This window comes from Elephas maximus, chromosome X, assembly GCF_024166365.1.
Source record: "Elephas maximus indicus isolate mEleMax1 chromosome X, mEleMax1 primary haplotype, whole genome shotgun sequence".
NCBI classification, from domain to species: domain Eukaryota; kingdom Metazoa; phylum Chordata; class Mammalia; order Proboscidea; family Elephantidae; genus Elephas; species Elephas maximus.
In genome coordinates, this window is record NC_064846.1 from 179,379,509 (window position 1) to 179,403,174 (window position 23,666).

The 23,666-nt window shown below is 48.3% G+C and overlaps 1 protein-coding gene across 2 annotated transcripts in view; it reads right to left on the reverse strand.

Moving 5' to 3' along the window:
- Window positions 1–14,773, reverse strand: part of XG (Xg glycoprotein (Xg blood group)) — a 41,242-nt gene extending 26,469 nt beyond the window's left edge. For both annotated transcript variants that reach the window (XM_049873463.1, XM_049873462.1), the window contains exon 1: window positions 14,498–14,773. In XM_049873463.1, coding sequence (XP_049729420.1) covers window positions 14,498–14,561 — 64 coding nt within the window. In that variant the 5' untranslated portion in view covers window positions 14,562–14,773. The remainder of the gene's footprint in view (window positions 1–14,497) is intronic.
- Window positions 14,774–23,666: the final 8,893 nt, after the last annotated feature.

Sequence of the window (23,666 nt, forward strand, 5' to 3'; positions counted from 1 at the left end):
GTACAAATTGATTCATCCTGTAAGCTTTGATTAATTACCACTATGCACCAGACGGAGTTCCTGGGTGGTGGAATAAGGCGTTTGGCTGCTATCCCAAAGGTTAGAGGTTTCAGTCCATCCAGGGGCTCCTTGGAAGAAAGGCCTTGGCGGTCTGTTTCCAAAAGGTCACAGTCTTGAAAACCCTGTGGAGCAGTTCCTCATGGGGTGGCCATGAGTCAGAGTTGACTCGATGGCAGCTCGCGACAGCAACAACAACGAGCCAGACAAGAACAGCGGTGCTGGCAGAGAAAACGAAATATACCGTGGACCACCAGAAGAACGAACAAATCAGCCTTAGAAGAAATACTACCAGAATGCCCCTTGGAGTGAGGACGGAGAGACTTCGTCTCGCTTACTTTGGACATGTCATCAGAAAAGACCAATCACTAGAAAAGGACGTCTTGGTTGGTAAAGCAGAGGGTCAGTGAAGACGAGGGAAACCCTCCATGAGATGGATTGACACAGTGGCCTCGACAACGGGCTCAAACATACCACCGAATGGTGAAGGTGGTACCAGGACTGGGCAATGTTTCATTCTGTTGTACGTAGGGTCTCCATGAGTCAGAGCTAACTCGACAGCAACAACAGGTATCAGATACACTGCTGGGTGCTTGTGGGAGGAAGGTGGGTGGGGGAGAGAAAATAAAAGGCACAAAACCTGCCTCCCAGTACTTAAGGTCCGTTAGGGTAGAGAGATCATGAAAACCCCTAAATGTAGGTATGGGGTGCAACTCGGGCCAAAAGGCAGAGGACAAACGTGTTTTGTGAGTAACCCCGGGTGCTTCCTGGAGGAGGTGATAGTGAACTGGCTGGTTTACTCACAAAGGAAGTTCTAACCTCCATTTTTTTTTTTTTTGCCAAGGCCTGGCAATCTGCTTCAGAAAAACCAGCCACTGAGAACCCCACAGGGCGCAGTTTTACCCTGATGCAGCTGGGGGCGCCATGAGTCGGAGACGACTCACCACACCTGGTGTATGAGGGCAGGAGCCTCAGGGCACCTAGCTGATGTTTGGAGGTGAGAACGCAGGTGCAACCCAAACGTGCACAAGCCTGAATCCCCCACAAGGCTTGTCTGGAACATTCTAAACCAGGCCCTCCTGCAGGAGCCCAGGTTCTGGAAAAATCTGTCTGCTTCTGGTTTCTGACTTGCTAAAAATAATATGGGGAAGCGTGCAGAGAGCCTGAGACCATCTTGTTGCTTTTGACTGAGCCGATTCGGAGAAACTTAAATGGCTACAAAGCCAGGTGGGGGAGGGGGGTGTGGGGGTGACTGCTTATGGGTCCCGGGGCTCCTTTTGGGGGGCTGAGAAAGTTCTGGAAGCCGGTAGACGTGGTGGTTGCATGACGGTGTGAATGTACTCGTTGCTGAGAACCCTACGCTTTAAAGTGGCTACAGTGATAAATCTGTTATGTGGATTTTATCTCAATAATAATAATAATAAAACAATTCAGGCCCACAAGGGTGGGGACAGATTATACCAATTTCCTGTCCTGCCAGTTAGTCATATTTCCCACTTATTGTTGTTTTTTTTCTTTTCCCCTTGCTGCCTCTAAAATTAGAGAACTCAGATCAGAAAACCTCTGAGATCCCGACCCATTTCAATCCCATTTTTTGGTGATGATTTTTTTTTTTCTTAACAGCTTTCTTGATATAATTCACATACCACGTAATTAACCTGTTTAAAGTGTATGAAATTCGGTGACATTTAATAGATTCGCCGTGTTGGATAACCTTCATCCCTCAATTGCGGGCTAAGGGGTGTGGGGACGGTGGTCTTGGGGAACACCTAGCTCAATTGGCATAACATAGTTTATAAAGAAAATGTTCTACGTTCTACTTTGGTGAGTACCGTCTGGGGTTTTAGAAGCCTGTGAGCGGCCACCTAGGATACTCTACTCGTCTCACCATCTCGGGAGCAAGGAAGAATGAAGAAAACTAAAGACACGAAGGAAAGGTTAGTCCAAAGGACTGATGGAACACAGTACTACGGCCTCCACCGGACTGAGTCCAGAACAAGTAGGTGGTGCCCGGCTACCACCTCCAACAGCTCTGACAGGGATCACAATAGAGGGTCCTGGACAGAGCTGGAGAAAAATGTACAGCAAAATTTTAACTCACAAAAAACGACCAGACTTACTGGCCTGACAGAGACTGGAGAAACCCTGAGAATGTGGCCCCTGGACACCCTTTTAGCTCAGTAATGAGGTCACTCCTGAGGCTCACCCTTCAGCCAAAGATCGGACAGGCCCATAAAACAAAACGAGACTAAAGGGGCACACCAGCCCTGGGACAAAGACTAGAAGCCAGGAGGGGACAAGAAAGCTGGTAATAGGGAACCCAAGATCAAAAAGGGAGAGTGTTGACATGTCATGGGGTTGGTAACCATTGTCACAGAACACTAAGTGTACTGTTTAATGAGAAGCTCGTTTGTTCTGTAAACCTTCATCTAAAGCACAGTAATAAAAAAGTACGATTTAAAAATAAATAAATGAGAGGTACCAGACCCCAGCAGTGCAAATGGTTAGTGTGCTGAACAGCTGACTGAAAGACTGGCAGTTCGAACCCACCCAGACGTGCCTTGGAAGAAAGGCCTGGCAATTTACCTCCCCAAATCAGCCGATGCAAAGCCCTATGGAGCACAGTTCTACTCTAACACACAGGGGGTTGCCGGGAATTGGGGTTGACTTGATGGCGACTGGTTTAGTTTGGATTTGGGTTTGCTTACCCCAGAACCCAAGCTTTCCCCCCAATCACGGGTGGAATGTCAGTGGTGGCACCTATCAGAAGCACAAATGGGAGGAGTCAGCAGACAGACACCAAGGATCCCTGGACTCTGTCCACGTACGAGGAGTCCCTGGGTGGTGCAGTGAACATGCTCGGCTGCTCACCGAAAGGTTAGCGGTTCCAGTCCACCCAGAGGCACCTTGGGAGAAAGACCTGGCAGTATTCTTCTAAAAAATCAGCCACTGAAAACCCTTGGAGCAGTTCTACTCTGATACACACGGGGGTGGCCACGAATCAGAGTGGACTTGATGGCAACTGGCTTGGTTCTTATTTTGGGTGGCGCAAATGATTAAGCACTGAGTTGCTAACCGAAAGATCGGGGGTTCAAGTCCCCCCAGAGGTACCTGAGAAGAAAGACCTGTTGACCTACTTCTGAAAAATCAGCCCCTGAAAACCCTATGGAGACCCGTTCTCCTCTGACACACCTGGGGGCACCACGAGTCAATATGGACGGCCCCTCCCAGGTCACTCTCATCACCTTTGCTTTCCAGCTGCTTCCTTCAGCAAGAGGTAGATGCTTTGAGGACTCTGGGGGTACGGGGCTGATGGTAATGGGGGGCAGAGAAAGTAGAGTTCGGTGGATTTGGGTTTTGTGCTTCAGGCAGGAGAAGTTGCTGGGAGGATATGACTCAGGTGGGTGGGGCAGCGTCAGCCTCGCCCAGGCCTTGGATGTGAACCAGCACCTCCTGCCAGCTTTGGAGTGCCCGGCCTGGGAACTTCACCCAGGGCGCCTTTCTCCTCTCTGTAGGGGCTGCAACGGACATGCACAAGGGTTCCCAACTGATTTCAATGGGTGACAAAGCTGGGGGTCACCCTGGCAGGTGCCGACAGTTCGGGAACCCCTATCGTGGCTTTAGTCTTCATTTTAGACCTTTTTTCCACTGAGGACTTGAGGCGAAGGTCCTAGTTACCTAGCGCTGCTGTAACAGAAATACCACAAGGGGGTGGCTTTAAAGAACAGTCATTTGTTTTCCTGCCGTTCAGGAGGCTTGAAGTCTGAATTCAGGGCTCCAGCTCTAGGGGAAGGATCTGTCTGTGGGCTCTAGGGAAAGGTCCTTGTGTCTTTCAGCTTCTGTCCCCCGGTTCCTTGGCGATCTCCACGTGGCGTCTGTCTTCCCCATCTCTGGTTCCTTCTCTCTGTGCCTAACCTACTCCTTTTACGTCTCAAAAATGATTGGCTTAAAACACGCCCTACGTGAATATGGCCTCATTAACACAACAAAGAAAACCGGGTGCCATCCACGGGTATAATCAAAGCCAAACTAAACCCATCGCCCACGAGTTGATTCCAGCTTATAGCAACCCTATAGGACATACTAGAACTGCCCCATAGGGTTTCCAAGGAGCGCCTGCTGGATTTGAACTGCTGAACTTTTGGTTAAGAGCTGAGCTCTTAACAACTGCATCACCAGGCTCCATCCATAGGCATAGGGGTTAGGATTTACAACGCAGGTTTTTGGGGAATAACATTCAACCCACAACAAGGTAGAATGCCAACAGGAGATCCATTTCTGATTTGTTTTCCTTAGCGAGTCTGAGGGCTTTTTTAATTTTTTGTATCCAATTTTCTTTCGTTTATTTATGCTATTGTACTTTAGAAGAAGGTTTACAGAACAAACTAGCTTCTCATTAAACAGTTAGTACACATATTGTTTTGTGACATGGGTCCACGACATGTCAACACTCTCCCTTCTCGACCTTGGGGTCCCTATTACCAGCTTTCCTGTCCCCTCCTGCCTTCTAGTCCTTGCCCCTGGGATGGTGTGCCCCTTAAGTCTCTTTTTGTTCCATGGGCTTTTTCAATCTTTGGCTGAAGGGTGAACCTCAGGAGTGACTTCATTACTGAGCTAAAAGGGTGTTTGGTGGTGATACTCTTGGGGTTCCTCTAGTCTCTGTCAGGTCAGCAAGTCTGGTCTTTTTTTGTGAGTTAGAATTTTGTTCTACATTTTCTCCAGCTCTGTCCAGAACCCTCTATTGTGATCCCTGTCAGAGCCGTCAGTGGTGGTAGCTGGGCACCATCTAGCTGTACTGGGCTCAGTCTGGTGGAGGCCGTGGTAGTTGTGGTCCATTAGTCCTTTGGACTAATCTTTCCCTTGGTGTCTTTGGGTTTCTTCATTGTTCCTTGCTCCCGAAGGGATGAGACCAGTGGAGTATCCTCCTAGATGGCCACTCACAGCGAGTCTGATGGCTTTTAATCAAATCCTTGTGTGCTGGGATCCCCGAACTCCCAAGAACAAAGAAACTGTGAGTGCTCTGTATATTTCTATATCTTTTCTCTTTGTCGTTGGGGTTATCAGGGGAAGGTGGGCTTAGACAGGCTCATGGTGACAGGGTGGGGAGTCTTCATGTTATACATCACCAGTTGTGGCCGAGTCAGCCCCCGACTCATGGCGACCCCGTGTGTCTCAGAGTAGAACTGCGCTCCACGGGTTTTCAAAGGCTGATTTTTCTGAAGTAGATCATACGTGGGGTCACCGTGAGTCCCAGCCAAACCCAGGGCAACGAACAACAGCAGCCTGTGGTCAGCCGGGGCAGGTGAAGCCACGCTGCCGGTCTTGGATCTAGGTGGCCCTTCCTTGCCCTTGAGGCTTTCCCACAAAGACGGCCCTGGGACCCTGCCTCCACGGGGGAGGAATCCAGGGGAAGCAGGTGCCACTTTCATCCAGGCAAACGGTCATGCCCCCCGTCTTTGTGACCTGGTTCTGCCATAACAGAAGTGCAGCAGATTGAGGGCTTGTAAAAACAGAGGGATCCCTGGGTGGTACAAAGAGTTAATGGATTCAGCTGCTAACACAAAGGTCAGGGGTTCGAGTCCACCCAGTGACCCAGAAGAAAGGGCTGGCGGTGTGGTGGTTAAGAGCTACAGCTGCTAACCAAGAGGTCAGTGGTTCAAATCCACCAGCCGCTCCGTGGAAACCCTATGGGTCAGTTCTGCTCCTCTCTGTAGGGTCGCTATGAGTCCGAATCGACTCACAGGCACGCAACAACTACAAATTCTCCATAGTTTAGAAGTTACCATACGTCTAGTGGAGTCACTGGGTGGTACAAATGGTGAACGTACTCTGTTAGTAGCAGAGGGGTGGGAGGTTGTAGTCCAACCAGAGGTACCTCGGAAGAAAGGCCCGGCAATCTACTTCTGAGAAACCAACCACTGAGAACCCATGAGGACACAGTTCACTCTGATGCACGCAGATGAGCACCGTGCAAGGCAGCTTGCTGAGGCTCAGAGAGACGACCTGGAGGGCCGGGAACCGGCCAGAACCAGGTGCAAGGAAAGTGGGTGGGGGGTTGGGGACTCTGTATTTGTGTCCACCTCCCCAGTGACCCCGATGGCCCCAAAGTTTGCCCACTGGCACCCTGGAGGGTCCGTGCTCTGTTTAGGTTATGCCGTATTGCTATAGCAAGGAGCGTTGGTAGCTGACAGTGAATCGGCCTTGACTCATGGTGACCCCACGTACAACAGAACAAAGCACTGCCAGTCCTGCACCGTCTTCACCCCGTTGGTACCAGTGATTCCATGCTTGTGGTTATCGTATCAATCCATCTCGTGGAGGGTTTCACTCGTTTTCGCAGACCCACTGCTTTGGCAAGCGTGATGTCCTTTTCTAGCCTGTGGTCTTTGTTGTGCATTTTTGGGTACCTTCTAACCCAAGGGGCTCATCTTCCAACACTATTCTGTTAAGATCCATCGGGTTTTCTCAGGCTGATTTTCAGACGTAGTTTGCCAGGCCTTTCTTCCTAGTCTCTCTTAGTCTGGAAGCTCCGCTGATATCTGTCCACCATGGTTGACCCTGCTGGTATTTGAAATGCAGTAGTGCCTGTTGTTTTTGTTACTTGCTGTCAAGTTGGCTGTAACTCATGCCAACACAAATATTGCCCGGTCCTGGGTCATCTGTACAATCGTTGGCACACTACAGTCCATTGTGACCACTGTGTATACTGAGCGCCTTCAACCCAGGGGGCTCATCTCCCAGCACTGTATCGGACACTGTTCTGTGGTGATCCGCAGGGTTTTCATTGGCTCACTTTCAGAAGTTGATTGCCAGGCCTTTCTTCCTAGTCTCTCTTAGTCTGGAAGCTCTGCTGAAATCTGTCCACCACGGTTGACCCTACCGGTATTTGAAATACCAGTAGCATAGCTTCCAGCATCATAACAAAGATAGCAAACAACAAGAACCAAAATGAGAAGAAAACTTAAAAAAAAAATCCCCAAAGGCATTTATTTATCTAATTTTTAAAGGTAACATTCTTTAGGGCGAAACATACTATTCCGCATTGCTTTTTTAAAATATAATAATTTATTAATGCTAGATTATAAAACACAAATGATATTTTTGCCAGAAAGTACGATAAATCGGTTCTTTTTTTTTTTTTTTATCATTACTGAACTTTTTTTTTTAATTGTATTGAAATCCAAATAAAGTCTGGTGATTATCTAATAGTATTGAGCCAATGTCAATTTCTTATTAGAGTAGAACTACCCTGTAGGGTTTCCCAGGCTGTAATCTTTTTTTTTTTAATTGTACTTTAGATGAAGGTTTACAGAACAAACTAGTTTCTTATCACACAGTACACACATTATTGTATGACATTGGTTACCAACCCCACAACATGTCAACACTCTCCCTTCTCGACCTTGGGCTCCCTATCACCAGCATTCCTGTCCCCTCCTGCCTTCTCGTCCTTGCCCCAGGGCTGCTGTGCCCCTTTAGTCTCATTTTGTTTCATGGGCCTGTCTAATCTTTGGCTGAAGGGTGAATCTCAGGAGTGACTTCCTTACTGAGCTGAAAGGGGTCTGGGTGCCATACTGTCAGGTTTTCTCCAGTCTGTGTCAGGCCAGCAAGTCTCGTCTTTCTTTTTAAGTTAGAATTTTGTTCTACATTTCTCTCCAGCTCTGTCCTGGACCCTTTGTTGTGATCCCTGTCCGAGCAGTCAGTGTTGGTATCTGGGCACCATCTAGTCGTACTGGACTTAGTCTGGTGGAGGCCATGGAGGTTGTGATCCATTAGTCCTTTAGACACATTTTTTTTTTTTTTAAATCACGAAAACTATTTGCTCGGCAGCTGTCAGTGAAAGCCGTCTGACTCTCTAGCGGGATTTGCTTTGCAGGAGAAGCAAAACCGCTTACATACACCGGCCCTCTGCTCTCGGTCAGTAGAAAACCGGTTGTTGTCACGTCAACAACGACCTCATGTATGTCAGAGTAGAACTGCACGCCATGGGGTTTTCAGTGGCTGATTTTTCAGAAATAGGTCTCCAGGCCTTTCTTCCGAGGCCCCTCTGGGTGAACTCCAACCACCAGCCTTTCAGTTAGCAGCTGGACAGGTCCACTGTTTGCTCCACCCAGGGGCTCCTTTGATCTCCATCATGAAATAGCAATTTCTAGAATTGTGTTGCTACAAAGGCAGCCTTTCAAAGGTGCTGTGGATGGCAGTAAGAAAATCAGAGCAGAAAAAGGTTGCAACGGCACCGGCCTTCGCAGCAGCAGCAAACACAAAGAGCTATTTCTGCAGGTGCTGCTGTGAGGGTCTGGGTGATGCTAAGAGGCAGCGAGATCTCACAGCACACCTCAGAGTCCTCTGCAGTCTCCGTTCCCAGCTAGAAGACAAAGCCCAGGGACACTTTCAACAGCCCTGAAACCCTAGAGCCACCTTGCTTCGGTTTCCAGGTGCAGAACCATAGTGCTGCCAGCTCGGAGCCTGTGTCGCGACCCCAGGCCTGGGGTTTTTGGTTTGTTGGGGATACCTCGTTAAAGAGCAACTGTGAAACCCTGACCAGCAAGTGAGGAAGCTCCCGCATCCTTCTATTGTTCCGATTCCACACTGGGAAACCCTGGTGATGCAGTGGTTAAGTGCTACGGCTGTTAAACAAAAGGTCGGCAGTTCAAATCCACCAGGCGCTCCTTGGAAACTCTATGGGGCAGTTCTCCTCTGTCCTGCAGGGTTGCTATGAGTCAGAATTGACTCGACGGCAATGGGTTTTTTTAATTTCACATTGTGCAGCAGGGGTTCAGTGGTAGAATTCTCACCTTCTGTTCCGGAGACCTGGGCTGGATTCCCGGCCAAGGCACCTCATGCATGGCCACCCCCCGTCTGTCAGTGGAGGCTTGCGTGTTGCTGTGATGCTAAACAGGTTTCATTGGAGCTTCCAGGCTAAGACGGACTAAGAAGAAAGGCCTGGCAATCTACTTCAGAAAAATCAGCCAGTGAAAACCCGATGGAGCACAACAGTCCCATCTGAAGCCGATCCTGGGGATGGTGCAAGGATCAGGCAGAGTTTCATTTCGTTGTGCTTGGGGTTGCCACGAGTCAGACAGACTTGATGGCAGCTAACAACAACAACAACCATAATAATACTGTAAATTATTAGCAATAGAGTGGGAGACCATGGAACTTGGCCCGGACATGCTGGGGACACGTCACTGAACAGGGAACCACCCATAGCAGGGATCTCTGATGCTCACCCCACATGCCGACCAGATGAATGTACACTCAGACACCTCTCTCAAAGGTCGGCCCTGCCCCAGCACTGCGGGGCGTCACCCAGAAGCTTCGGTGTTTTATTTTGTTATTGAGGACACACAGCAGAATGTGCACCAAGTCACCAACTTCTATCCCTACAACTCAGGGACACTGATGACATTCTTTGTGTTGTGCAAACATTCTCACCCTCCTTTTCCGAGTTGTTCCTCCCCCACTCACAGAAACTCACTGCCCCCTAAGCTTCCTATCTTATCTTTGCAGCTGCTGTTATCAATTTGACCCCATATAGACAGATCTTAAAAGAGCACAGGGCTCCAGGCAGCCATCCTTTAACTAGTGAAGCTAAACCATTGTTTGGTTTGCGGAAGACTTCAGGGAAGAGTTTTGGTTTAAGGTTTTAAGATTATCTCAGGGCAATAGTTTAGGAGGATCCAGGTGCTTCTTAGAATGTAGGTTTCCTGGCTCTGGAAGGCTCTGGAAGGCTCTGGAAGGCTCTGGAAGGCTCTGGCTGCTCCCCGGGAATGTGAACCTCGGAGGGCGGAGTCTGGTGGTGCCTTTGAAGTTCCCCAGCACACCCAGGTCTGAAAATCACCCCGGAATTGCCGGACAGGTTCAGCTGCCCCATCATTGGAGGGTTGACAGTGAACAGGTTAAATGACTCATTGGTGGCTCCATTTCCACACCCGTCAATTGTCAGATCAAAAGATGGTTGGAAGTGACACGATGAGGAGGTGGAATCCAGTGAGGCTCCCGGGGAGGCTGGGGCGAGGCCTGCGTGGGGTGGAGTCCCATAGCACCGTGGGCAAGTCTCCAAATGACAACTGCTCACGAGTCAACCCCAAACTGCTGGGGATACAGAAATAAAACAAGTCTTGTAGAAGGTCAGGGTGGAGCGCCTGAGAGATTTTTATTCACGGGGAGGTGTTCAGAAATGTTGTCTATTACTGTTAAGTCTGCTGATTTCATGTTTGTTCCGTTTCTGGTCTGTGCACAGAGAAAGAGCTGGGGGCTCTACACAAACAGACACACATGTCTAGTGCCGTCTCGGCCAAAGCAAAAAGCCAAACCCATTGTCCTCAGCTCCACTCTGACTCATCGCGAGGCCATGTGACAGAGTAGAACTGCCCCACAGGCTTTCCTGGGCTGTAATCCCAAGGAGCGGCTGGTGGTTTCAAACCACCGACCTTTTAGTTAGCAACCAGTTCCTTAATCCTTGCACCGCCGGGGCTCCTGAGGAAGCAAAAGTCAGTTTAGATGAGGGTGGTTGTTCTTGGGTGCTGCCAAGTCGGCCCTGACTCATGCTGACCCCAAGCACAACAGAACAAAACGCTGCCCGGCCCTGTGCCATCCCCGTGGTCATTTGCGGATCCGACCTTTGCGATCCCTGGGATTTTCATGTCTGATTTTTGGAAGCAGATCGCCAGGCCTTTCTTCCTAGTCTGAGTCTGGAAGTCCTGGTGAAGCCCGTTCAGCGTCACAGCAACGCAAAAACCTCGACTGACAGACGGGTGGTGGCTGGGCATGACACACCCTGGCTGGGAATCGAACCCAGGTCTCCTGCATGGAAAGCGAGAGTTCTACCACGGAACCACCACTGCCCCCAATACTTTTTATTGCAGCCATTAAAAATCTGAGCGTTTTCTACCCCACATCTCCAAGTTATTTACACACCTCTCTGCACGTGTTTATACAGAAGCCAACCACCCAGCTTCAGTTTCTCCCACGCCCTGTCTAAACCCTCCCCTCAGTAGGAGGAAGGGCCTGCTTGCCAGAGGGGACCCCTCTGATGTTCCCAGGGCCACGCGTCATCAAAAGGAGGACGTGCTTGGTAGTCATTACAGAAGGAATGAAAGCTGCGTGCGTCATGCTACCTTCTGCAGATGCATGCGTCCTTGTCTGCTGGGGGGGTGAAGCCCCTCCCTGGGGCTGCTGTCAGATCGGCTACAGGGCGTGGGGTGGGGTGGGGTGGGGTACGCTTCATAGAGCATGCTGTCTTGTCTGAATCCTGCTCTGTGTTTTACCACCCCAAGACCCCGAGCAAATGACCGAACCTCTCGTAGCCTCAGTTTGCCCATCTACAAAATGGGGTCAACCGTGGCACCCATTCCTTAGGGTAATGACAGTATCAAGTAAGTTAAGAGATGCACGGGCTCTGCCTTTAGGAAGTGCTGCTGTTATTAAATTAAAGCAATTGATTGCTAATCGAAAGGTCGGCAGTTTGAATCCACCTGGCGCTCCTTGGAAACCCTGTGGGGGCAGTTCTACTCTGTCCTATAGGGTCGCTATGAGTCGGAATCGGCTCGATGGCTCTGGGAAAAGGAACAGAGGACGTTTCTACCCTGACACTCATAGGGTTGCCATGAGTCGGAATCAACTCGACAGCAACTGTTTTTTTACATTTACTGCTAGGGGTCCCGGGGGTTCAAAGGGTGAACGTGCTCAGCTGGTAACCGAAAGGTTCATGTCCACCCAGAGGCACCTCGGAAGAAAGGCCTGGTGATCTGTTTCCATTGAAAACCGTATGAAGCCCAGTTCTACTCGGACACACATGGGGGCACCATGAGTTGACTCCATGAAGGTAATAACCGTGAGCTAATTCCAGCTCCTTCTCAAATTTCTCCTGAGGGATGTTTGTTAAATGAACAAGCAAGGTTCCCATAGATGTACAATGGGCGGAATGGCTCGCTGAAAGGCTTTGGCATCCAGCCATCCATACCAGAAAACCAAACCCACTGCTGTCAAGTCGATTCTGACCAGAGGCGGATTAACCAGTAAGCAAAGTACAAACAGGCTTAATTGTGTTTGCTTACTAATCTGTGGGGCACAATTTCACGTGGGTTTGTGGTGAAAAGCAGATGAACTTATGCACTACAGATGAGCAAGTAAGCCTATGCCTACCTTGCTTATTGGGTAATTTGTCCCTGATTCCGACTTATAGCAACCCTATAGGATAGAGTAGAACTGCCCCATAGGGTCTCCAAGGCTGCAAATCTTTACCGAAGCAGAATGCCACATCTTTCTCCTGAGGAGCAGCTGGTGGGATCGAACAGCTGACCCTTCGGTTAGCAGCTGAGCACTTTAAGCACTGCACCACCAGGGCCCTTTGGTTATCCATAAAGAATTGACTATACCATACACAGGAGAGATTGGGTTGATGGAGAGAATATGGTTAACGCACTACCCATAGGAAGTCCCTGGGTAATACAAACGATTAAGTGCTCAGCTGCTAACTGAAAAGTTGGCAGTTCGAGTCCACCTAGAGGTGCCTCAGAAGAAAGGCCTGGCAATCTACTTCTGAAAAATCAGCCCCTGAAAAGTCTGTGGAGCACAGTTCTACTCTGACACACATGGGGTCGCTGTGAGTCAGACTCAGCGGCATCTGGTTTTTGTAGGGTCACGAATCGCAACAAGATTAAACTGGAAGTCTGCGTCCGGGGCGCCGTGGTTGCTGCTGAGTGCCCCCACGTAAAATCACTGCCTTGCCTTCTTGTTCTCGACTCAGCCCTGGCCTAAACCAAAAGACAAACATCTTCCCACGCAGAGAATAGACGGTGTGTGCGTCACAGCTTGGTCTACAAAAGATGTGAAGTCCACACGGTAAGATATAAAGACATAAAGATGACACGAGTTAATAAAGGGTCTCACGGAGGAAACTGGGTCCTGTGCACAGCACTCTCTCCCAACAGCCCGTCGGCCCCTAGACTGGAACCAAGTCCTTCTTTACTAACAGCGTGTCCTCAAACAGCATAAACAGGAAACTTGTGAGATCTCTAACTCCCAGAACAGGACGATGCTCCATCCTAAAGCTCACTTGGGCATTTTATTCCTGGGAATCAGAGCATTTGAAGGATGAGGGAGCTGTTTAAATCCTACATTTAAGGAATTCATGATGACAGCTTCTTAACAAGGCGTCCCCAACAATCCAAAAACCTCCTCAATCCTGAAAGATTAGTCCAAAGGACTAAAGGACCATAACTATCCACAGCCTCCACCAGACTGAGTCCAGCACAACTAGCTGGTGCCCTGCTACTACCACTGACTGCTCTGACAGGGATCACAATACAGGGTCCCGGACAGAGCTGGAGAAAAATGTAGAACAAAATTCTAAATAAAAAAGAAAGACCAGAGTTGCTGGCCTGACAGACCGGAGAAACCCTGAGAGTATGGCCCTGGACACCCTTTTTTTTAGCTCAGTACCGAGGTTCACCCTTTAGCCAAAGACTGGACAGGCCCATAAAACAAAACGAGACTAAAGGGGCACGCCAGCTCAGGGACAAGGACCAGAAGGCAGGAGGGGACAGGAAAGTTGGTAATAGGGAACCCGAGGTTGAGAAGGGAGAGTGTTAACATGCTGTGCGATTGGCAAATGATGTCACAAAACGTGTGTACTATTTAACGGGAAACTAGTTTGTTCTGTAAACCTTCATCTAAAGTACAATTAAAAAAAAAAAAAATTCCAACCCTGGAGTCTGGAGGTAGCTTCTAAGCTCGTATTAAACTCTTTTTTTTTGGGGGGGGGGGGCTCTTTTTATTGTGTAAAAATATAGAGGCCACAGCAGGTGCCCACTCGACATCTTTCACAATTACACCAACAGTGGTTGCCACCATGACCAACACCCATCGCAAAATTTCCCATCGCTGTCAACAAAACCTCACCCTCCCTAAACGACATGTTGAAGCCTTTGGCGCCCACACAGCTCAGATGGTTTTAATTTGCAGGAGCAGAGGACAGCACGGATGCAAAGGTTAGAACCCCCAACACAGGCTGCCCCCCAGCACACCCAGTAGCTCACAAGTCATCACACAAGAAATACTTGCTTGTCCACCGTATCTTCTACCTCTGAAACTGTGCCAAATGAAATATTTTAAATTGGCAGCACATTGTCAAAATCTCTCATGTGCCCGCTGGTGGTAAAGCCTCCAAGTGAAACAGGCCTGTTTTTCAGCGCTTGAGACGCTTTTAGATGAAAACTGGAGAACACAGTTTCCAATTTCCAGCTCCAACTCGCAGATGCAAAATTGGCGCCATCCCTTCTTCTCCTTCCCCGACCATCCTTTCCAACATCCTTTCTGGTCCACTTGGCAAATCGCTACCCCTGGCTTAGCACAACCTTTTGAACGGTCTGTAGGAGCTACAGATGGAGCCCACACCCACGTACCCAGGCCTCCCTCAAAGCCAACTGGCTCCTACCTCGTCCTGCGTGGATTAGAACACCTAGCAGCAGGAGCCAGGGGACTCCCCGCCGGCTCGCCATGCTTTTATCCCCGACAACTCCACGTCCTCCACAGGTACCCCAGCTCAGTACCCCGCCCTGCTCCTGGGGTCTTCTGGTCTCCCAGACTGGAACGGAGGGAACAGATGTCTTCAAGTGCAAAGTATCAAGCAAACAACCACCTCTTTGCCAAAACCCGAATGAGCTGACTCCTGGATTCCAAACTCCACAGCCAAAGACGTGAGGCGCAAGTGCTGGCTAGCCTAAGAATGGCTTGCAGGCTGAAGAAGGAGCTTTCCAAAGCCGCACCCTCCAATCGGTGTGTTGGGGAGGTGTGCTAGGGAAGCAGGGACTGTCCCCCAATTACCAATGAGGAGCCTGGGTTTCTGGAAGCTGCCACACCCCACCCCTCTGCTCCCTGGGGGTGTGTGCGATGCTCACATTCAAAGGCACCAGTGCTGCCCAAGCCCAGAGACTTCTCTGCACCCTACGGCAGCAAGGGGCGGTGGGTCAGCTGCCCTGGTCCTCCCCGGCACCAGACCCTCCTGCCGGGGTGCCATCGTATGGTAAGACGAAGCATTGGACCTGAGTTTAAGTCTTGGCTTCCTGGGTGGTGGAAATGGTTAAATGCTCGGCTGCTCACCGAAAGGTTGGAGGTTCAAGTCCACCCAGAGTTGCCTCAGAAGAACGGCCTGGTGGTCTGCTTCTGAAAAATCTGTCACGGAAAACCCTATGGAGCACAGTTCTACTCTGACACACATGGGGCTGCCAGAAGTCAGAGCTGACTTGAAAGCAATTATTTTTTATTTATGTCTATGTATTTATGTATCTATAGTCTATAGGGTCGATATGAGTCAGAGCCGAGTCGACAACACCTAACAACAAAGTCTATAAACAGGTGAATTGAGTTGGGCAAATCTGCTGCAAAAGAACTCTTTAAAGTGTTGAAAAGCAAAGATGTCACTTTGAGGACTAAGGTGTGTCTGACCCAAAACAAAAACAAAACCAAACCCACTGAGGATGAGTCGATTCCTACCACTAGCGGCCCTATAGGACAGAGTAGAACTGCCACATAGAGTTGCCAAGGAGCGCCTGGTAGATTCGAACTGCTGACTTTTCAGTTAGCAGCCATAGCTCTTAACCATTATGCCACCGGGTTTCCAAGCCTGACCTAAGCTGTGGTATTTTCAGTTGCCTTGTATGCGTGCAAAAGCTGGACAAGGAAGACTGAAGACGAATTGACCCCTTTGATTTACGATGTTGGCGAAGAATATTGAATACACCATGGACTGCCAGAAGGAAGAACAAGTCTGTCTTGGAGGAAGTACAGCTAGAATGCTCCTTAGAAGCAAGGACGGTGAGACTTTGTCTCACATACTTTGGATGTGTTATCAGGAGGGATCAGTCCCTGGAGAAGGACATCATGCTTGGTAAAGTGGAGGGTCAGTGAAAAAAAAGATGACCCTCAATGAGATGGATTGACCCAGTGGCTGCAACCATGGGCTCAAACATAGCAACTATTGTGAGAATGGCACAGGACTGGACAATGTTTCATTCTGTAGTACACAGGGTCGCTGTGAGTTGGAACCGGCTTGACGGCACCTAACAATAACAACTACATAGCCTATATATCTGTGGAGTCCTTGGGTGGTGCAAACAGTGAACGTACTTGGTTGCTAACTGGAAGGCTGGAGGTTGGAGACCACCTAGAAGCGCCTTGGAAGAAAGGCCTGGTGAACCTACTACTGAAAAAGCAGCCATTGAAAACCCTACGGAGCACAGTTCTCTGACACACATAGAGTCGTCATGAGTTGCAGTCACCTGGATGGCAATATGCGGAGACACAGAGAGACAGGCAGAGGGGGGACGGCCCTGTGAAGACGGAGCAGAGATTGGAGTGATGTGGCCACAGGCCCAGGAACGCCTGGCTCCACCAGAAGCTCCAGAGACAAGGAAAGACCCTCCCCTAGAGCCTCTGGAGGGAGCCCAGATCTGCCCACACCTTGATGTCAGACGTCTGGTCTCCAGAACTGAGAGAGGACTTTTTAAGTCACCAGATTAACGATAATTTGTTTCAGCAGCTGCAGGCAATTCATACTGCTTCCTGTCTTTGAAACAAAGGAAACGGCACCAAGAAAGGAAAGTGTTTTTCTTGTATCATAGAAATAAGCCCCACCGTTGCTGAAAAACGATGGTTCTCCTCACACCAGCATCATGCCTAAGTTACAAATAACAAATCGTGGGAATCAACGTAATTGTACCAAAGGACACACACATCTGTTGTTAATTACTTTTTGTCTTGAGCAAGATTTCACTTGGGACAAGATTGTACCCTTGTGAACGGAGCCGGAGCCGAGCAAATTCGTCTGCAGAGTGCGTATCTGCTCTCCCTGACACGCTGACCTGCGCGAAGAATGCAGCAATCCTCTTTAAAAGCAATTCTTGTAACAGAAAGGCCGGCTTTCAAGCAGGCTGCTGAAGGTGGAGACTGATAAAGAATGGAGGCGAAAAGCCGGGCTGTCAGAAAAGATGAATACTGTCATCAGCGTGTCTCATTACCGCGGGCGAACCGCTAAACTCCGCTAAAAGTGTCTGCTGTGTAATTTGAAATAATTAACTGCTCAGCCCCCTCGAAGGTTTGCTGTATGGTGCAGGGTGGAAATTCACAGCGGTTATGTTTTGACTTCTTTCTACAAAGAAGAAAAAGAAAGAAAGAAAAGAATGGCTGCATTAAAGAAAACCTGTTGCCGTTGAGTCGATTCTGACTCATAGTGACCCTATAGAACTGCCCCATAGGGTTTCCAAGGCTGTAATCTTTATGGGAGCTGTCATGGATTGAATCGTGTCCCCCCAAAATATGTGTCAGCTTGGCTGGGGTACGATTCTCAGTGGTTTGGCAGTTATGTAATGATGTAATCATCTGCCATGATGTGCTCTGACGTCATCAGTCAGTCAGTTGTAAGGGGATTAGGCTGGGATGCAGCATTGTTACTCAGGTCATAGCTCCGATCCATGTAAGGGGCACTTCCCTGGGGTATGGCCTGCATCAGCTTTTATCTTACAAGAAATAAAAGGAGAGGGAAGTGAGCAGAGAAAGGGACCTCATACCACCAAGAAAGAAGAGCCAGAAGCAAAGATGTCACCTTGAGGACTAGGGGGCCCCTGACCGAAGCCATGGTATTTTCAGTTGCCTCATATGCATGTGAAAGCTGGACCGTGAATAAGGAAGATTGAAGAAGAACTGACAATTTTGAATTATAGTGTTGGTGAAGAATATTGAATATACCATGGACTGCCAGAAGAATGAACAAATCTGTTTTTGAAGAAGTACAGCCAGAGTGCTCCTTGGAAGCGAGGATGGTGATAGTTCATCTCACGTACTTTGGACATGTTATCAGCAGAAATCAGTCCCTGGAGAAGGACATCATGCTTGGTGAAGGAGAAGGTCAGCAAAAAAGAGGAAAACCCTCCATGAGATGGATTGACACAATGGGCTCAAGCATAACAACGATTGTAAGGATGGCGCAGGACCAGGCATTGTTTCATTCTGTTGTGCGTAGGGTCACGATGAGTCAGAGCCTCCTAAACCATGAGATAATAAACTTCTGTTTGTTAAAGCCATCCACTTGTGGTATCTCTGTTATGGCAGCACTAGATGACTAGGACAGAATTTGGTACTGGGAGTGGGGTGCTGCTCTAACAGATACATAAAATGCGGAAGTGGTTTTGGAATTGGGCAATGGGTAGAGGGTGGAAAAGTTTTAAGGTGCCTAATAGTAAAAGGCTAGACTACCTTGAAGAGACTGTTGGTGGAATTATGGACGTCAAAGACAATTCTGGTGAGGACTCAGGAGGAAGTAAAGAGAGCTATAGAGAAGATCTCTATTGTATGAGAGAATACATGTGGTGCCAGCTAAAGAATGTTGCTAGAAATGTGGGTGTTCACTGCGCTTCTGGTGAGGTTATAAAAGAAAATGAGGACCATGTGATTGGACGATGGAGGAAGGGAGATGCTTTTTATGCAGAGGCAAAGAGCTTGTCGTAACTATGTTCAAATGTTTGGTGGAAGGCAGAACTTGTAAGGGATGGACTTGGATATCTGGCTGAGGAGATTTCTAAGGAAGATCTTAAAGGGACTGCATGTTTTTTCTTTGCTGCTTATAGTAAAATGTGAGAAGAAAAAGATGGACTTAAAAATGAACTGTGCAACATGAAAATAGAACTTCAAGATTTGGAAAATTCTCTTGTATAAACTAAGGACATGTTTCCTAGCTGCTCACCAAGGATGTGGCTACGTAATCTTTTGTTAAAGAGATTAAGCCAGTGACTGATGGATCGAACCAAGAAACACAGCAGAAAACCCACCAGCTTAGGCTGAGGGAGACAGAGAAAGAGCAAAAAGAAAGAACGCTGTTTGCCTCTTGGAATTGTACAGGCAGGAAACAGGCCAAAGGAGCTACATCTTTTGTCCTCCAAGAAAAGAGAAGGACCATCCCTGGAGAAGTTCAGAGATCAGCAAAACTGTTGGAAGGAGTAGGGGAAGCAGGAACGACTAGATTTCAAATGGTGGGGGCCATGGTCTCCTAGGTCTCAGAGTCAGATCTTTGCCAACTCCATTCTGGAGTGTTAGGCCGTCATTAAGGTGTGCCACAGGGATGGGGCCAATGCCCAAAGTTGAGGGGGTGGGTTGCCATGCCCAAGGGGCAGAAGAGAGGAGCCTGTCAGGACCAAGGGGGTTGGGTTGCCACTCGGATGGACTAGGAGAATGGGGCCTTCCAAAGCCAAGGGAGCAGTATTGCTGTTCCAGTGGGCCTGGAAGGCGGAGCTGAAGCCTAGGGCCAACAGGCCTCCACCCAGAATCCAGAGAACATGGCCAACACCCAGAGTCTGGAGGGTGGGGCGGCTGCCCAGATGGTTTCACAGAACAGAGGAGAATTTTCAAGCCTTGAGAGCTAACGTGAATTGTTCTCTTGGGCTTTTGACTTGCTTGGTGCCTGTTATCCCTTCTTTCCCTCCAATTTCTCCCATTTGTAATGGAAATGTCCACCTGGTGCCTGTTCCTCCACTGTACTTTGGAAGCAGATAACTTGTGTTCTAGATTTCTCAGGTTCACAGATGAAAAGGAATTTTGCCCCAGGACAGAATTTGGACTTGGAGTTGATTGAAGACTTTTGGGATGATGTGATAGGATGAACATGTTTTGCACGTGTCAAGGACATGAATTTTTGGGTGCCAAAGGATAGAATGTCGTGGACTGAATTGTGTCCCCCCAAAATACGTGTCAGCATGGCTGGGGCATGATTCTCAGTGGTTTGGCAGTTACGTAATGATGTAATCATCTGCCATGGTGTGCATCCAGATGTTGACATCTGAAAACGTATGTATATGTATGTTGATTGGGTTTTTGGATTTATTTTCCACGTACATCTTTATAAACTAAGTTACTTAGGTGGATCAAGTTCTGGGGTGTGTGTGTATGTGTGTACGTAGGAGAGATAATTTATGAAAACCTGTCAGTCTGTCGTACTGTGGGGGCTTGCGTGTTGCTGGGATGCTGGAAGCTATGCCACCAGTATTTCAAATCCCAGCAGGGTCACCCATGGCGGGTGGATTTCAGTAGAACTTCCAGACTAAGAAAGACTAAGAAGAAAGGCCTAGTGATCTCCTTCCAAAAAGCAGCCAGTGAAAACCCTATGGATCACAACAGAATATTGTCTGACTAGCTTTCTTTGGACCCATCCTCAGGAGGGATCAATCACTGGAGAAGGGTGTGATGTGTGGTAAAGTAGAGGGCCAGCAGGGTGAGGGAGACCCTCGGTGAGGTGGATGGGCGCAGTAGCTGCCACAATGGATGGTAACATGTAACCGATGGTGAACATGACGCGGGACCAAGCAACGTTTTGTTCTGTTGTTTATGAGGTCGCCAGGAGTCGGAGCCAACTCACCGGCAACAGGTTTTACTGGTTGGAACCCAGGAACCAGGGAAAGGATGCGTGTGGGGATGTGAGGGCAGATCCTCAAGGACAGGGGAACAGCTCCTATACCCACCCTCAACCCACTGGCAATTCCTGAGATTGCAAGTGGGAAAGTCCTCAAGTTGAGGACAGTCACCTCTGTCCCAAGGAGCCTGCCCCTTCCCAGAAATCAGGAGATCTGTGATGACCGCCCAGGTCTGACTTTGACACCAAGACTTTGAATGGGGAAGGAGCTTCACTTGGACGGTACACACAGCTTTTAACCATCTATGATGACAGTAAGTATTAATATCAAAATAGGAGCAAGGATGGTGAGATACCTAGTGTTGCATGAACAGAAATACCACAAAAGAGGTGGCTTTTTCTTTCTGTTTCTCTCACAGTTCAGGAGGCTACAAGTCCAAATTCAGGTTACCAGCTCTACGGGAAGGCTCTCTGTCAGCTCTAGGGTTAAATTCTGGTCTCAGCTTCCCTATGGTTCTTCTCAGTGTCCCTTGGTGATCTCCTTGTGGCGTCTATCTTCCCCATCTGTGCTTGCTTCTGGGTCTAAGCGCCTCCTTTTATATCTTAAAACTGAGTAGGTTTAAGACACAGCCTACAGTGATATGGCCTCGTTCACATAACAAATAAAACCCTACTCCCCAACGGGATTACATCCACAGGTATATGTTAAAAAAACAAAAGACAAAAAAAACAAACCCGTTGCCTTGGAGTCGATTCTGACTCATAGCAACCCTACAGGACAGAGTAGAACTGCCCCACAGAGTTTCCAAGGAGTGGCTGGTGGATTTGAACTGCTGTCCTTTTGGTTAGCAGCCATAGCACTTAATCACTGTGCCACCAGGGTTTCCATCCACAGGTATAGGGCGTTAGAATTTCAACATGTATTTTGGGGGGACACAATTTAGTCCGTAACAGCAAGACTCTAGCTTGCTAACTTTGGACACATCATCAGGAAAGACCAATCGCTAGAAAAAGACATTACGATTGGTAAAGTTGTAGGGTCAGCAAAAACCAGGGAGACCTCCATGAGATGGATTGACACAGTGGCTGCAACAAGGGGTTCAAGCATAGGAAGAATTGTGAAGACGGTGCAAGACTGGGCAGGGGTTCGTTCTGTTTGACACGGGGTCGCCGTGAGTTGGAGCCGACAGGGCGTTTCTTATGAAATTGTCAACCTTTGGATAACAGACTTCCAGGAGCTTACGTGAGCTTGCCTGTGCCACTGGGAACGTACTGAGAATGCTTAAATTTCTCAATGATGAGGAGTTTATTGTTGAGGTCAATTCCATTAAGGATACCCAGGTTTTGATAGTCTACGAAATTAACACGGAAACCAAGTGAAGCCTTTGCTAAGCTTTTATATAAAACATGCATCTTGGTAGCATTTTCTAAAAATTGTACTTTCAGTGAAAGTTTACTGCTGAAGTTAGTTTCTCATACAAAAACCTATACACACGTTGTTATGTGACCCTAGTTGCTTTCCCTGTAACGGGACAGCCAGGGCAGTCATTGGAGGTAGCTGGGCACCATCTAGGTCTTCTGGTCTCAGGCTGATGAAGCCTCTGGCTTATGTCGCCCCTTTTATCTCTTGGGCTAACATTTTCCTTGTGTCTTTGGTGTTCTTCATTCTCCTTTGCTGCAGGTGGGTTGGGACCAATTGATGCATCTTAGATGGCTGCTCGCAAGCTTTTAAGACCCCAGATGCCGCCCACCAAAGTGGGGTGCAGAACATTTTCTTAATAAACTTTGTTTTGCCAATTGACCTAGATGTTCCCTGAAACCATGGTTCCCAGACCCCAGCCCCTGCTACTCTGTCCCGCAAAGTGTTTGGTTGCATTCAGGAAACAGCTTTCGATTTAGTCCAGGGGTGCTGACCTCCCCGTATTGTGTAAAACACACATTTTAAAAGCCTTGCAGTGATTTTTTAAAAAAAAAATGCACAAAGAAAAATGATTTTAAATGTGTCGTGCCTGAAAAAATAACATGAAGATGGACTTGGGTCATTATCTGTCAAATTGCCTCATTTTAAATACGCGCTTTGAGGAAAATAAAAACTTCCATGTTCCAAGTATTAATCTTCATATAATTTCCAGTCGAGTTTACCACACATTTCACATTGACTGATGACTTTTTTCTCATAACGCTTCTCAACAAAAGATTGCTTAAAACAAAGCAAAACAAAAAAAATAGCCTTCCAGTATATGTGAGACCTTAAATGGGGAAATGCAGAAAAGCTCTCACTTTAAATGCAGAAAAGTTATAACTTTACTGCCAGGAGCGCAGCATGTATTCAGTGAGCCCCATGCTGTTGGAAGGTACACAAAGCAAGTGGACTTCATGGTGAAACCAAGCTCCCACTTGGAAGCAGCTGCCATCTTGTACAGACTGTATAAACGCCTCACGGATCCATGACATTCACCCTCAGGACACCCATGGGAATGCAGGGAGAATCTGAACGTGGGAAGTATCTGGGTGCAGGACGCAGGGAGTATCCGTATGCTGAGGAGTATCTGGATACAGGGGAGTATCTGGATGCCGGGAGTACCTGGATGCAAAGGAGTATCTGGACGCAGGGAGTAACTGTATACATGATAAAGGAGAGGATTTGGATGCAGGGAGTATCTGAGTGCAGGGAGTATCTGAGTGCAGAGAGTATCTCAATGTAGAAGAATAGCTGTATCCGTGGGAGTATCTGGATATAGACTACTTGGGTGCAGGTGAGTATCTGGATGCAAGATACAGGTGAGTGTCTGCATATTGGTGAGTTTTTGGATGTAGGAAGTATCTGAGTGCAGGAAATGGATGCAGGCGAGTGTCTCAGTGCAGGGAGTATCTGCGTGCATGGGAGTATTTGGATATAGAGGACTACCTGGGCACAGGCGGGTATCTGGATGCAGGTATCTTGATGTAGAGGAGTATCTGGATACAGCTGAATATGTAGGTTCTGGGAGTATGTGCATGCACAATGTATCTGGGTGTAGGGGAGTGTCTGCATGCCAGGAGTATCTGTCCCTGATGTGGTAAGACAGCCAAAAGAAAAAGAGAAAGGACAACTTAGCTTGGAGCTCCATCTTTAAGCCTCCAGGAAGGGAGCAGGGAATCTGCCTGTTAATTTCTACAGCCTTCTTTCGGAAGTCATCAGAAAGCAAAACACTCACGTAAACGATAC